The sequence below is a fragment of the Nicotiana tomentosiformis genome, chromosome 10 (genome assembly GCF_000390325.3).
Source record: "Nicotiana tomentosiformis chromosome 10, ASM39032v3, whole genome shotgun sequence".
In the NCBI taxonomy this organism is placed as follows: domain Eukaryota; kingdom Viridiplantae; phylum Streptophyta; class Magnoliopsida; order Solanales; family Solanaceae; genus Nicotiana; species Nicotiana tomentosiformis.
In genome coordinates, this window is record NC_090821.1 from 61,070,538 (window position 1) to 61,085,360 (window position 14,823).

At 38.5% G+C, this 14,823-nt stretch overlaps 2 protein-coding genes across 4 annotated transcripts; both read right to left on the bottom strand.

The window, feature by feature from the left end:
- Positions 1 to 2: 2 nt before the first annotated feature.
- Positions 3 to 9,158, bottom strand: LOC104088412 (mitotic checkpoint protein BUB3.3). 3 transcript variants are annotated; one of them, XM_009593070.4, is made up of 10 exons: positions 8,886 to 9,157; positions 8,485 to 8,615; positions 7,806 to 7,888; positions 7,021 to 7,260; positions 6,372 to 6,441; positions 1,311 to 1,391; positions 1,149 to 1,230; positions 612 to 712; positions 400 to 509; positions 3 to 274 (listed from the first exon to the last, which is right to left on the bottom strand). In XM_009593070.4, the coding sequence occupies exons 1-9, from the start codon at positions 8,988 to 8,990 to the stop codon at positions 425 to 427; spliced, it is 978 nt and encodes a 325-aa protein (XP_009591365.1). In that variant the 5' UTR covers positions 8,991 to 9,157; the 3' UTR covers positions 3 to 274; positions 400 to 424. The 3 variants fall into 3 exon arrangements, with proteins under 3 accessions (XP_009591365.1, XP_033509915.1, XP_070043565.1); XM_033654024.2 differs by lacking the exon at positions 8,886 to 9,157 and adding an exon at positions 8,743 to 8,864; XM_070187464.1 differs by having other exon boundaries at positions 3 to 509; positions 8,886 to 9,158.
- Positions 9,159 to 9,751: 593 nt separating this feature from the next.
- On the bottom strand, positions 9,752 to 13,186 carry LOC104088413 (cell division topological specificity factor homolog, chloroplastic). The gene is made up of 2 exons (XM_009593071.4): positions 12,956 to 13,186; positions 9,752 to 10,637 (listed from the first exon to the last, which is right to left on the bottom strand). Exons 1-2 carry the CDS (start codon positions 13,040 to 13,042, stop codon positions 10,017 to 10,019), a joined length of 708 nt encoding a protein of 235 aa, XP_009591366.1. The 5' UTR covers positions 13,043 to 13,186; the 3' UTR covers positions 9,752 to 10,016.
- Positions 13,187 to 14,823: the final 1,637 nt, after the last annotated feature.

A 14,823-nucleotide genomic window follows, 5' to 3' on the forward strand; every position in this document is an offset into this window, starting at 1 on the left:
TATGATTTTTCAAGAAACACATTCTTTCACGGTTGATGAAAAATACAACTCCGAAATATATTCCACTTGGAGCAAACACTTTGTTAGTAGACATTAATACATCAGGACAGGACTTTAGAGAGTAAAAATTCTAAATTCTGGTATCCAATTTTCTGCTGAGCCCTTTCCTTCTAATCTTGGTAAGAGTCAAAATAGCCACCGGGGAACGTGAGCCAGGAAAAGCCAACTCGTGCACAGGTACCAGCAAAATTTACTGTATAAGAGTTGTATTGAACTAGAAAATAATGAGGGAAAGCAAAAAAAAATTATCAGCAACCATATATTATTAAGGATTGATAAGTGATAACTACAGCATCAAGTAAAGAAGATGACTTATATAAAGGAAACAGAAGCAACAACCAGAATCTGAGACGTGTATTTGCAGTCATTTGTACTTTGAAGCTCCAGAAGAAGGCGACGTGAGATAACAGTTCCCCATTTCATGTATAAATATCTGAGGTGGCTCTTCTCTGTCAAAGGCAATTGAATATTTTAAAGGGGTTATATAAGGGAGAGTGACCAAGAACACACCCAACCCACTATAAGAAAATGATTAAAGAAGTTTTTCTTACATTTCATTAGCTTCTTGGTATGCATAACTGGATGCAACTGCTAAAAGCAATCCATCATGGCTATAAGATAGAGAGACAACACTCTTGGGATACCTTGGCATCTAAAAAACAGAACGAACAAATAGACTGAGATCCATCAATTGGTTAAAACAAGCAAACAGAGATGCTGCAAATCTCCAAAGGGAAATAAACAGAAGCAGTAGCTAAAGCAGAACGGGTATGTGTGACAGCAATGGACATTCTACTTTTTCATTTTGATTGGGAAACTGGCAAATTTTACTTCGGCATGTAATACAAGAGATTTGTTCACTGATCTCCACAAGCACAAGATTTCTTTCAACACTATGACTTCAACCTAGTGATATCAAAACTGCAATTATAACCATATTATCACTTTTTGCGGAACTTACACAATATCTGATTGTCAAATGAACAAGGGTACCTCAAATGTCCGTTTCCTTCCTCGAGCAATTACAACTATTTTATCACTTTTTGGGAAACTTATGCAATATCTGATTGACAAATGAACAAAAGTACCTCAAACATCCGTTTCCTTCCCCGAGCATCCCACAAGGTGACATAGCCATCATTGTCACCAGTGACAAATGAACCAATAATGCTGGGAAAGGAAAAAGGTACTGTGAGTATAACTTCTATCAGTTAGCAATAACAGAAGGCTGAAACTGGAAAACCACATACGATGGGTTAAACGCAATGTCATTAACTGTTACAAGATGACGTCTCCCATCTTTACTCTTTGGATGACATCTAAATGCGTATCTGCAAAATATGACAAATGAGTTAAGAGATCCATACAAAAGGAGAGTTTTGAGAATGACTTCATAGTAACCATATACTGAGAAATTTCAGTAGCTGAAACTTTTTCATTCCTCTATAAAATGTCAGAATTTGTCACTTAAAGAAAAGAAAAGTTATAGTTTCACCAGCGTGCAACCCTACCCATATACCAAAATGGATATGACTGTAAAAGAAATAAGGAAATATGAAGGTTTAAACCAAAAGATACATGGCCCCGGGAAGAATATTTCTACTGCTTTTTCAAGATTTTATAATTTGCCTTGATTAGTTGTCGATCTTTCTTTTTATTTCAATCAGGTTTGATTTTCAGCAACTGATTCTTTTGTCATAAAGATAAGAAGCCAATTCATCTTTTGTTGGCCTACTATTGACTGATACAAGGACCTAAAAAAGGCCCTCTCAAACTTTTCCATTTCTACTAAGTTCTCTACTAGCCATGGATGATTCCGCTGATGCTTGCGTCTAGTTAGGCTGCATATATCACACTGCATATATCACACCCTCTTGGGGTACGGCCCTTCCCTGGATCCTGCGTGAATGCGGGATACTTTGTGCACCTGGCTGCTCTTTCTCTACTAATGTTCTGAATCATCATCCTTCCCGTACCACCTCACTTTTCTAGAATGCTAAACTATTTTCCATGCTGGAACTTGGAAGACTAAAAATGGACCTTCAAACTTGAAAAACTTAGAAATAATTATGTGCTCTTTGTAAGCAGCAGCATCAACCTTTTGCTTACATCTCTAACATAGTGAATTGCACTTTGGATGAGGTCATCTTAGGCTATGAGGAATTAATCAGTTGTCTTTACATGCTTAATGGAAATGCTAATCTCAAGAATTCGCCAGCATTTGCAACTTCGGAAAGTGGATGCTACAACAAGGAGATGGAGCACAGAGCAAGTTCCTTGCAGGTTCAAGAGGTACCAGTTCATAAATACAGGAAAAAATGTTTCCGTGGCATCTGATGAAAATAAAGCTTTGGTACTTTTTTTGGAAATGCATTGACAGATTAAAATGGATTACAGCAGCCTCTTCTAGCTAGTGCCTTGTCTAGTTGTGTTTGCTAGTTGAGACATCTGATAGATCCTATATTCAATCCAAATGTTAAAAGCGATTTGGAAAGTTGGACTGGTGTTCTTACTTCTTACAAACATATAAGCAAAATAACCAGAAGCGAATTTGTGATGTCAGGTGAACGCCAAGTAGCTCTTTGCTCTTTTAGTTTTCTTTACACCAAGCGTTGGAGGGGCGGTTGTCGGCTATGGGAGCTTGGAGGAGCAGTGGTGACGGCGTGACGCGAGCACTATGTGGTCAGCAACAGCAGACTATATTAGGGAGGCTGCGAGAGAGGTGTTAGGGGTCTCGACGGGCGTATCTGGTGGGCACAAAGGAGACTGGTGGTGGAATGAAGTGGTCCAAGGTAAAGTGGAAGCAAAGAAAGCGGCGTACCTGAAGTTAGTGGGGAGCATAGGTGAGGAGGAGAGGCGAGTGTGCATGGAGAGGTATAAGGCAGCTAGGAAGGAGGCTAAGTTGGCGGTCACAGAGGCTAAGGCTGCGGCTTATGGTCGTATGTACGAGGAATTGGGGGAAAAAGGTGGGGAGAAGAAGTTAATCCGGCTGGCCAAGTTGAGAGAGAGGAAGGCTTGGGATTTGGACCGAGTGAGATGCATCAAGGACGAAGATGGTAGAGTATTGATGGAAGATGCCCAGATTAAGAGGAGATGACAGACTTACTTTCATAAACGTCTGAATGAAGAAGGGGATCGGGATATTGTGCTAGGCAGATTGGAGCATTCCGAGAGTCACCGTGACTTTGGGTACTACAGGCGTATCGAGGTTGAGGAGGTCGTGGGAGCTATGCGTAAGATGAGTAGGGGCAGAGCGACCGCGCCAGACGAGATTCCGGTGGAATTTTGGAAGTGTGTGGGGAGAGCAGGTTTGGAGTGGCTGACTAGGTTGTTTAATATTATTTTTAAGGGGAAGAGGATGCCGGATGAGTGGAGGTGGAGTACGGTGGTTCCATTGTATAAGAACAAAGGTGATATCCAGAGTTGTAACAATTATAGGGGTATCAAATTACTGAGTCATACCATGAAAGTGTGGGAGAGGGTGGTTGAAGCGAGGGTGAGGATGACAGTGTCTGTATCCGACAACCAGTTCGGGTTCATGCCGGGTCGTTCGACTAGAAAAGCTATACACCTTGTTAGAAGATTGGTGGAACTATACAGAGAGAAGAAGAAGAATCTGCACATGGTGTTTATTGACCTAGAGAAAGCGTATGACAAGGTTCCTAGAGAAATTCTCTGGAGATGCCTGGAGGCAAAAGGTGTGTCGGTTCCCTATATTATGGCGATTAAGGACATGTATGATGGGGCTAAGACTCGGGTTAGGACAGTAGGAGGCGACTCTGAGCATTTTCCGGTTGTAATGGAGTTACACCAAGGTTCTGCGCTCAGTCCGTTCTTATTCGCCCTGGTGATGGACGCGTTAACACACCATATTCAAGGGGATGTGCCATGGTGCATGCTATTCGCCGATGACATAGTTCTGATTGATGAGTCGCGAGCCGGTGTTAACGAGAGGCTGGAGGTTTGGAGACAGGCTCTTGAGTCTAAGGGTTTCAAGCTGAGCAGGACGAAGACGGAATACCTGGAGTGTTTTGAATAGCGTGCGGCGACAAATAGCGATGGGGGCCCGCTTCACTGAGGCGAGAAGCGAGAAGCGAAGCGCTCGCCTTTTTGATGTGAAGCGGCAGTTTATACAAAAAATAATATATATATATATATATATAAACTCAATAGCAATAATATATTAATAAATATATCAATTCAAAAATTAAAAACTCAATACATAGTCATAGTAGATTCATAAACTAAAACAAGCAACATCCATTCTTCTTCAGGTTTGAAATAAAACTCTCTGCCTCTGCCCAAAGTGAAGCTGTGAAGGAATTGAAAATCAAAAAACAGAGCAAAAAAAGAAAGAAGAAGAGAAGAAGAACTGAAGAACAAAAAGAAAGACAGAAGTCAGAACAGAGCAAAAACAGGGTGCTGCTCGATAAACAACAGAGCAAAAGAAAAAAAGAAGAAGAGAAGAAGAAGAAAAAGGAAGAAAAAACATAGCAAAAACAGACTATGTTCTGTTGACTGTTGCTCGATCAAAAACAGAGCCAAAAAAAAAGAAGGGAAGAAGAAGAAAAAGGAAGAAAGAAAGAAAGAAAGAAAGAAAGAAAGAAAGGAGAAAGAAGAAAGAAATAAAAAGGATACTCGAAGAAGAAGAGAAGCATACCTGGGTCGAATTGGATGAAGAAGAAAATGGCAGAAACTCGAGATGTGGCTGGGTCGACCACTGTGGCTATGGCTGGAGAAAGAAATCGATGTGGCTGCTCTGTTGTTTGAAGCGTGAAGAAGGAAATGTCTGAAAGCTCAAGCCCTAATCACGAGTCGTTTTCTTTAATCCCTGCACTGTTTCTTCTTTTTTTTTAAAAGCGACGCTACAGTGTCGCCTCTCGCTACAGTGCCAGAGGCGAGCGCTATTTGTTAAACGCAACGCTACACAGCAAAAAAGCGATGGAGGCTCGCATCGCTACGCCTCACGCTATTAGCGCTGAGGCGAGCGCTATTTACAACACTGCCTGGAGTGTAAGTTCAGCGCTGAGCAAGGGGAAGAGGGCGTGGATGTGGGGCTTGATTTGCAGGTCATCCTGAGTAGAGACAGCTTCAAGTACCTTGGTTCGGTTATCCAGGGGGAGGGGAGATCGACGAGGATGTCACACACCGTATTGGGGTAGGATGGATGAAGTGGAGGTTAGCATCTGGAATCTTGTGTGACAAGAGAGTGCCACTGATACTCAAAGGTAAGTTTTATATAGCGGTGGTTAGACCGGCCATGATGTATGGGGCTGAGTGTTGGCCCGTTAAGAACTCATATATCCAGAAGATGAAAGTAGCAGAAATGAGGATGTTACGGTAGATGTGCGGGCACACTAGGATAGATAAGATTAGGAATGATGATATCTGGGAGAAGGTGCATGTGGCTCCCATTGATGACAAGATACGGGAAGCGAGGCTTAGATGGTTCAGACATGTTCAGAGGAGAAGCCCAGATGCTCCGGTACGGAGGTGTGAGCAGCTGGTTGTGGATGGCACGAGAAGAGGTAGAGGGCGGCCTAAGAAGTATTGGGGAGAGGTGATCAGGCAGGATATGGCGAGGCTCCAGATTTCCGAGGACATAACACTTGATAGGAAGATGTGGAGGTCGAGTATTGGGGTTGTAGGTTAGGAGGCAGTTGAGTCGTGCCTTACTTCGTACCATTGTGGGACTAGCCATGTAGGGTTTTTGTCTAAGATAGCTAGTGGCAATATTGTGACTTACTATTTCGCTTTTCAATGCATGTCCTATTTACTAGCTATCGCTTTTGCTTTGCATCTTTCTTCTAGATTTCATGGTGTTCCTATTTTTCTTATGATTGTTGTGGTGATACTAATATTGTCTCCCTTTGCTTTGCATCTTTCTTCTGGATTTCATGGTGTTCCTATTTATCCTATGATTGTTGTTGTGATACTGATATTGTCTCCTTTTTGTCATTTTGTCTTTTTGTTTTTTTTTTAGCCGAGGGTCTTTCGGAAATAACCTCTCTACTCCTTCAGGGTAGGGGTAAGATCTGCGTACACACTACCCTCCCCAGACCCCATTAGTGGGATTTTACTGGGTTGTTGTTGTTGTTGTTGTTGTTGCATTTGAAAGCCAGGAAGACACCATCTTTCGAAAAATATCAGCTAATGCTGACCTGATATAAGAACTCGACTGCTTACAATTGAACCTAAAATGTGCCTAGCCTGGTTTGATTAATCTGGCCGGAATCACCATACAGTAGTCTGATGTACTACAAACTTTCATCTTTTCAAACAGAAAGAAAGTACTACAAACTTTTACTGACCCCTCATCTGAGCTGGATCTGCAGATGTACTCCAGAAGAACTCGCCCATCAACTGATCCAACAATAAATCCTACACAAAGAGGAATCTGACAAATTAATTGAAAAAAAGGTAAGAAAAAATATAAGCATGAGAAAGGAACATGTGATGGAGAAATATTTATGCCAGTTATCTAGCCAATATAAGATGGATAATACAAAAAACTGAAAAACCGACATAATTATATCCTTCTGCAGTCAGTGTTATCAAAGGCAAAAACAAAAGAAAAGAAATAAGCATAGAAGTCTATTGGGACTTTTAACTCAAAGCGCTAACAAGTGTGGGCTTTAATGGAGAAAGGCGCAATAGAAGGGAATGATAAACATACATACTACACTGAAGTGCCGCTTTAGCGGGGCAAAGTGCACAACCTACTTTGCACCCAGAAGGCTTAAGTGCGCCACAAGTCCTTGACAACACCGTCCGCAGTAAAATACATACATGCATAATAGAGTTCTTCTAATAGAACCATTTGTTCAACTTTTAAGAAGATACCTAAACTTTTTGTATTTTTTCTTTTTCTCTTTGCCTTTTTCTTTCAATGGGGTGAAGGGGTGTGATGGGGACCTTAGAAGCACAACATAGTTGATATTAGAATTTTGGTAAGAGTACCTTTAGGATTAAAAATTGGCCGTACACATTTTACTTTGACGCCTTTCGTGTGAACTGATTTCTTAAAACTTCGTAGGTCATATATATCAACTGAGGAGCCAGCAGCAACCATCAAACTGAACCCAGATAGTGACACTGACTCCGCCTCTGAAGCTAAGCTGTTCAAACAGCCATGAGATTGGGTTGAACGAGCATCCCAAAAATTTATCTTTCTATCCCAACCAGCAGAAATTATTTGACCTACAATTATTTTTTTTAATAAGATAAGTAAATATTATTAAGGCAAGTACCAAGATGGTACTGCAAAATACAAAATTACAACAGTACAGAGGTCACCATATAGCAATTAAGCACACTCACCTCAATGAATCTAAAAAGTATAAAACATCTTAGAAGTCTTCTACTGTCCCCTCCTTACACCAATGAAAAAGGAATTTAAGGAGAAAAAATTGAATCAATAAATTTATACCTTCAGAGCAATAAAGTTGTGAGCAAATCATTGAAGTTTGGTCCTTTCCATTTGCCACATGATGTTGAACACATATCCAAATAAATCAAGTTTCCAACTAATTGGATCCTCAACTTTAGGAATATGCAAATAGAATTCTTGTGCTTAGTACGATAATTAGCTTATGGAAAATCTATTAGCTTTGACATAAATACCTAAACATTGTTATCATTGCTTTTGCTTTGAAAATTATGTGTTGTGTGTTTCTCCAAGGGAATATTTAATGAAAATGTTAAGAAGCCACCATATTGAAATTAGAGAGGTACCAATATCTTACATGTCGTAGGAGAATACTCAACACAGGTTGCTACATCATCATGAATTCCCACTGAGGCTTTATTTCCTGAATCCAAGTCATACCTAGGAAGAAGAACAACCCAAAAGGGACAATCATGTGTAGAGTGATAACAAATTCAATGCATTCCCCAGAGAACGTACCGGGAAACATGTGAAAAAAATGTTTCTAGCTCTAAGCTCAACACATAAGCTTCTTCTTTTTCTTTTTCCTTTTCTTTTCTAACATGAAAGCTTTCTGTTTTTGTCCATTACAATACGGAATAAAAGCATAGCGGATCCTAGATTTGAACTTTATAGGTCCAAGTTCAAAATTCTATCATAGACCATTTATTTTTCTTTTATGTTTGATGATGTTGATGGTATATGGCCCAACTTGTGCACACCTCGACTATTCCACAAGGTACCTGCTACCTCCACAGGTACCGGGCACCTAAGCCCATCAAGCTTGTTTGATTTACTAGGCTTAAAATCTATTATTTGTACGTATTTAGTGGATTTTTAACACATACACAGGTTATGAGCCAAAGCTATTGGATTCAGATGAACCAATAACTTGTGCACTAAGTCGCCCCTTAAATAAAAGGGCTTACACGTGCACTATGCACCTACTGCAAGAGAGGGGGAGACTTGATTAGATTATCAAAAGCAAGAGTAAAAACCTGTAAATTGAACCATCAGAAGCAGCACTAAGGCACACCCTCTCGTTCTCAAAGCAGCAATCGAGGAGAGAAGCTTTCCCAGGAGATTCCATTCGAAGCTTAGAGCTATGTACATCGTACAATCGAAGACTCTGCAAAATCCAATTTTTGTGTTACATGTAAATGAACTAGAATTTAAAGATAGTAGAAGATGTAGAAACCCCTAAACTACTAATTTATCTAAATACAAAAAAAAAAAGAGTATTAATATTAAAAAACCCAAACGGAGGGAAAGGAAATGAGGATTATATAGCCGAACCCAACTAGTTTAAAATTGAGGCAAATTTTAATACTGTATCCAAATGAGCTTAAATCATACATACAAACACAGAATACAGAGAGGAAGGGGGTTTTACACTTACAGAATCCCAAGAAGAAATGAGCAGGTTGTTGGAATGTGGACCGAATCGGATCCTTGAAATTGCGTCCCGAATTGGATCCTCCAAATTCAAAGAAATAGTATTCATTTTGAATTGAAACGATGAAACAGCAACTATGTTTTGAAAAGTTCGAGCCCTAAAATGAGTGTCCTTTGGACAGCTTGAAATTTTCCCGCCTAATTACTTTAACAAATTTTCGTTTTGCTTTTCCCATTTTATGTAATGTTATGTTTGCAGCTGATCGGAAGGAGTAATTAGGAAATGGGGAAATGGGATTTGGCTAGTTGAGGTTATATGTGCGTATTTACATATAATTTTATCCATTATTTCATAATTTAACTTAAAATAAAGAATTTAAAATTTAAAATACATTTTAGATGAGTATTTCAAGTTAGCTAGTACGCTCTCTGTCTCATTTATGCAATGCTACTTTGGAAGGTAAACTTTATCAATTATCTCATCAAAGATGAGGCATAAGAGATAAATTATTTTTAAATATAAAAAGATATTATTTTTTGAAATAAATTTAAAAAAAAGTGTAATGCATAATTTTGAAACAAACTGAGTAATTGTTTTCACTCACAAACTGACATTTTCCTTGTAAAATTTATGTCAAAACGCAATTTGACTATGTTAAGTTTCATTTATCTTAATGCTACAAGCCCAAACGTTGCCTAATAGCTTGTTTCTCGATTAAATACCATAACACTATCTAGTTTTCTTTTTATATATGGAAACCAGGTGAGAAAACCTTGAAGACGTTATGCACCTAATAATTATTTTATGGAATGTTTCTTCAAACCATATGAGATTTTGTCCTTCTATAATCTCTATTACATTCTCCAATATAAACAAGAATCAAATACTTGAGCACTGGTACATGGAGGAACAGAATTGTTACAGGTGTTGCTCAGATTAAAACCATAGCTAGAAAATTCATCAATGATCAAACACTTCCAAATGAGATTTTCAGATATTTACAGCACTCTAAGTTGATTGACAGTATATTTGAAGGACCACCTACTAGTATGTTTACAAAGGGAAAAATTATTAATGCCAGAAAAACAAGACATTACTATCCTCTTCCTGTTAGGCAAAGGATATGACCAGGTTTCACAAATCAAAGTCCTTGAACTTCTCATTTGGAATATAGAAGTCAAACTTCACATCAACTGAACCAGAACTATCTCCAGTGTCTTTGTACTCGACATTAGTTATCGTTCCAGTTGGATCCTCTTCTTGGTATTCTGATTTTACTCGTCTGACTGGCACTGTGACAGAGTAAATTGTCCCTAGATCTGGATCCGTTGAGACACTCAACTGTACTTTATCCTGTGATTCTATTTCCACAAAATCAGAGAGAGCGCTAACGACGTTGCTTACAATCTTCTGTTTTGCCTCATCGCTGACAGCGCATCTATCAGAGAAGAGAATCATCTTTAGGCGTTGCTTAGCAATATTAGCAGCACTAGAATTACTTGCCGAAGGGGATGGTGGAAACATTATCTTCCAAGCCAAGTTTAGGCGCTCAAAAAAGCTCATGTTGATAGCATTGAGGAGTAAATTATCAAATTCCTGGCTGATGGAACTTGTCGATAGTTTATATTCTCCAAGGATCCCAAAAGGTCGCCTTGCTTGGCACCGCAAGCTATGGCCATCAGATGCTACACGAGACCATCTAGGCAAGACATCAGTAGCACTTGATCCACCGTTAAGAAAAGCACTAAAATCTACCTGCAATGTGCAAGAAATTATCTTTTAGGGTGGTAATGATACAAACATTGGGAGAACATGAACACAAAATTTAGATACATTTTAGGAAATTGTTTTAGAAGATACTAGGATGTTAAACTTTTTCCTACATAATGCACACCACAACTTGTACAACCATTGTTTCCCAATGCTCCCAAATTTTCTGGACAAAATTGAAGTAACTGAAGTAATAAAACAAAGATAGAGATGCAGAGGGTAGATTCTATATCCGAGCAACAGTCACATAGTATACCTATAAGCCAATCTTCGGCGGTACCATTCAAACTATAAAGATATAGAGGATGTACTTAAAATGATACTGACATGAAATCTTAGATTAGAAAATAAGTAAACATAACCATCTTCTGCTTCTCTCATCGTTTCAGGAAAACACAGGTTCTCCTTTGAAGCAAACAATAAATTCAGGTGAATCCATGAATGCTTACATGGCATAAGCATATCTAATCAATACTTGGAGCTCACATAAATGATGCAAACATATAACAGTGAATTTTTTACACCTTCGCTCGTAAGAGTCCATCTTAGGCACAGCATCTCACATTTACCTAGAGTACTAAGATCCAAAAGAGGGCAAAGGAAAGTCAATATTGAACTGAAACTAGCAATCGAGGAAGCAACTTCCGAGCACCAATCGACGTGGTACCAGGCAGAATAAACAAGACCAGTCGAACTTGTGAATCACATCATAGGGCACAGTTAACTCATTCAATTCAACCATCCAAGAAGAGGAGAAAGGGAACAAATAATTCAGGCACCAAGCAGTCTTGCTTTCTTCAAAATTAGGATCTAGTCAGCTACTCTAATATGCCGTAAACACAATTGCATTACACAATGGAAGTACCATGGACCAATGGCATTACATTCTGTGTAATAAGTACTAACTACATGCTTATAGAAAAATCCAATTACCAAAAAGTATTGGGTGGTTTACATGTAATGCTAACATGATCAGGTGTAAATTATAAGTAAAGGCATCAAATTCACGTAGAAACATGTTACTAATTGTTAAGAGATGCAACAATTAACCAAACTTGCTAACAGCGCAAGCACAAGTAGATTCATGCATTAAGGTAATTGGCAAATTTCCATGTGTCCTAAACAGAACGAACATCATCTCAAGAAACTAGCCTGACTATGTGTATCTAATTCAGCTCTACTAAACAGCTAGTGCAAGGAGATCGATTTAAAGCACGAGTGCAGATGAACAATAGGAAGTTATCTAGAGCAGATGTCTTCTTCCAATTCCATTGAGAAAATTTTAGCAAAAATCCGAAGAGCATTTATTCTCTTCAAAGTACTAAGAATGGTTGCAAAAATGCAAGGTAAAGCTGCGTACAATAGACCTTTGTGGTCTGGCCCTTCCCCGGACCCGCGCATAGAGGGAGCTTAGTGCGCTGGGCTGCCCTTTTTTTTAAGTACTAAGAATGGCAACCGTGCAAAAATAAGAAGGAAGTTACACTAAGAGAACTTTAAGAAGAACGTGTAAAGTATTCCACATTGGTTCAGGCTTGAGGGAAAGAGTTGTTGTCTCCCTTTTTGTAAATCAAGAATAATTTTAATAATAATGGCTTATATTGTCTCGTCACATGGCCTTGGGAAAATCTCCCCTCATCAGGCTCAAGTATTATCTAAATTATTTTTATGAGTGGCCAAAGGTTTATTTTCTTAACATGGTATCAGAGTCTGATCCTTGTCTATTCTTGGCTTACCAAATGGCCCCTACATTACGTTGTCGACGTACCAGATTCCCGACCCTGGGTATCACGAGGTGTGTGTAAAGTGTCCTACAGGCTACATTGGTTGAGTGAATTGGTTGTTGTCTCCTTATTGGGTCTTAGACAATCTTCACCTCGTGAGCTAACTTTTGATGTTGAATTAAACCAAGGTTCATTTTCTTAACCAAAAGAAGTGAGTAAAGCAGGATAAAAGGCGTGATTAAGCTAGTGCCTGTCAACTCTTGTTTAAAAGGAGGAAAACCGAATTAAAATAATTTAGTCATACTCATAAACCATACTGGAACTATTATTTTCCAAATACTCACACCGTCACACGCCATAACATTTTAACCATTACTTGCACTTCAATTACAAAAGTAGATCCAGGATTATAAGTCAGTGGTGTCGAGTACAACTCACTAATTTGAGAAAATAAGTTCAGACTAGGTATAAATGTATACTTATAAACAATTTGAGAAATACCCAATACATAATTTACTAAAAATTGGCAAAATATGAAGATGTTAAAGCTATGAATTAGGAAAAGAGGGTAAAAAGACAAACCTTAGAAGGAGGTAGAGAAGTCCGAAGAGGATTCTTCGGGTATGGAACCAATGTTGCGGAGACCCTTAAATCTCCTGATAATGCCATTTTAACTGATTGTTATATTCTCCTTTACTCTCTTTATCCCTCTTTCTACTTCGCTCTGTCCTGTGTTAGGGTTGGAAAATGGCAAATTCAGGTGCTTCCAATCGGGAGTCGGGACCATACAGTAGAGCTCACCCCAACCCTACTGACTCTTTATTACGACGCCGTTCTAATATATGTGTAGCAATTTCTTTTTTCTTTTGGCAGAATAGCTTAGTAGACACTTTGCACTAGTATGGTTATGTCATCCCGGTCCCTCTACTCTACAAAATTTCAATCGGACACTTGAACTCATGCAAAATATAACTTTTAAATACTGACCATTGACCGAGCACATGTGACAATAAAACATTGAGCTGGACAAAATGGGCGTAATTCACGCGGGGCAATGAGTATGAACATTTTGAACAATAAATTATTAAAATAAGAATATATATATATATATATATATATATATATATATAAAGTAAAAAAAGTAAAAAAAAAAAATGAGCAAAAGCAAAACATAAGACTTATCGTTCTTCCCAGCACCCCACCACATTTCGTTGACTTTTCTTTCTCCCTGTTCGTTTCTCCCCCCCCTCAACAAATAAAGAGGGAAAAAAAAAAGCAATCCCTTGCTGAAACTGTGAAGTGTACTCAAAATAATCAATTAAAATTTATAGCTTAAATCATGAAACATCCTACTTTAATTTTAGTTCCCCTTCTAAAATTCAATTTCGACAATGGTGTCAGGGAAGGTGCTACTGCTGGTAAAAGAATCTCATAATTTTTTATATAATTTTTTTATTTTTCTTTAACTTTTCCAATTGTTTTATGAAATATTTTAAATTGTGGTGGTTAAGCATTGTACTTGCTGTAGTATTCTGCAAAATAAGCGGTAAAGAACTGCTTGGATTTTGAGAAGTGATAGTAAAAGTGAAAAGAAGAGGAGTGTACTGATGGTTTTGGAGAGTTTCACCCGTAACGGTGACAGTGGAGATAATGGGACTGATTGAAAATTGTAACCAAATGTGGTTTTGATTATGTATTTGCAGACAAGAAGGAAGGGTGGTGATGTCCGATGATGGTGGGTAGAAGATTGAGAAAGTGGAAGAGAGATGACTTTTCTGGATTTCATTTTTTGGAAACAATGGGATGGATTTGTAATTTTTATATAAAAAAATAAGATTTTGTAATAAATAAATGATGTACCATTAATTTAGCTGAGGTGGGTATGATATATCTGTCATGTCAAGCGAATGAGCATCATATGTGTTTAAAATTTATATTTTGATCGAGTTCAAGTATCCGGTTGAAACTTTGTGGAGTGGAGTGAAGGGATCACAAAACCAAACTAGTACAAGTGTCTCTCGGGCTATTCTGCTCTTTTCCTGGGCTATTATTAAGCAGAGAACTTGGAAAAAAAATGAGATAAAAAGTGTTTTGATCGTTTAGTTGCTGAATTAGATTAACTAATCCCAACATAAGATAATATAGCATTTGATTAGTGGCGCTAAGAAAATAATTGTTGCATAACTATTATGCAAACATTTCGTAGGCGGTATTGAGTAATACTCGCATTAAGCTTGTATACGGTCAAAACCGTTTACGACCTTCGTATGATTAGTCAAGATTGGAGCATAATGAACAGAAGGTCATCTTCATAATATCGAGATGGGATTTGAATCCAAGTTACCAAGCTCGAGGCTCTAGGACCGATCAAGAACCGAACTCGAAGTCATTACCGAGCTCGAGTCCATAATGAACCACGAGGTGAAGCGGTGTCATCGAGCTAAAGAACT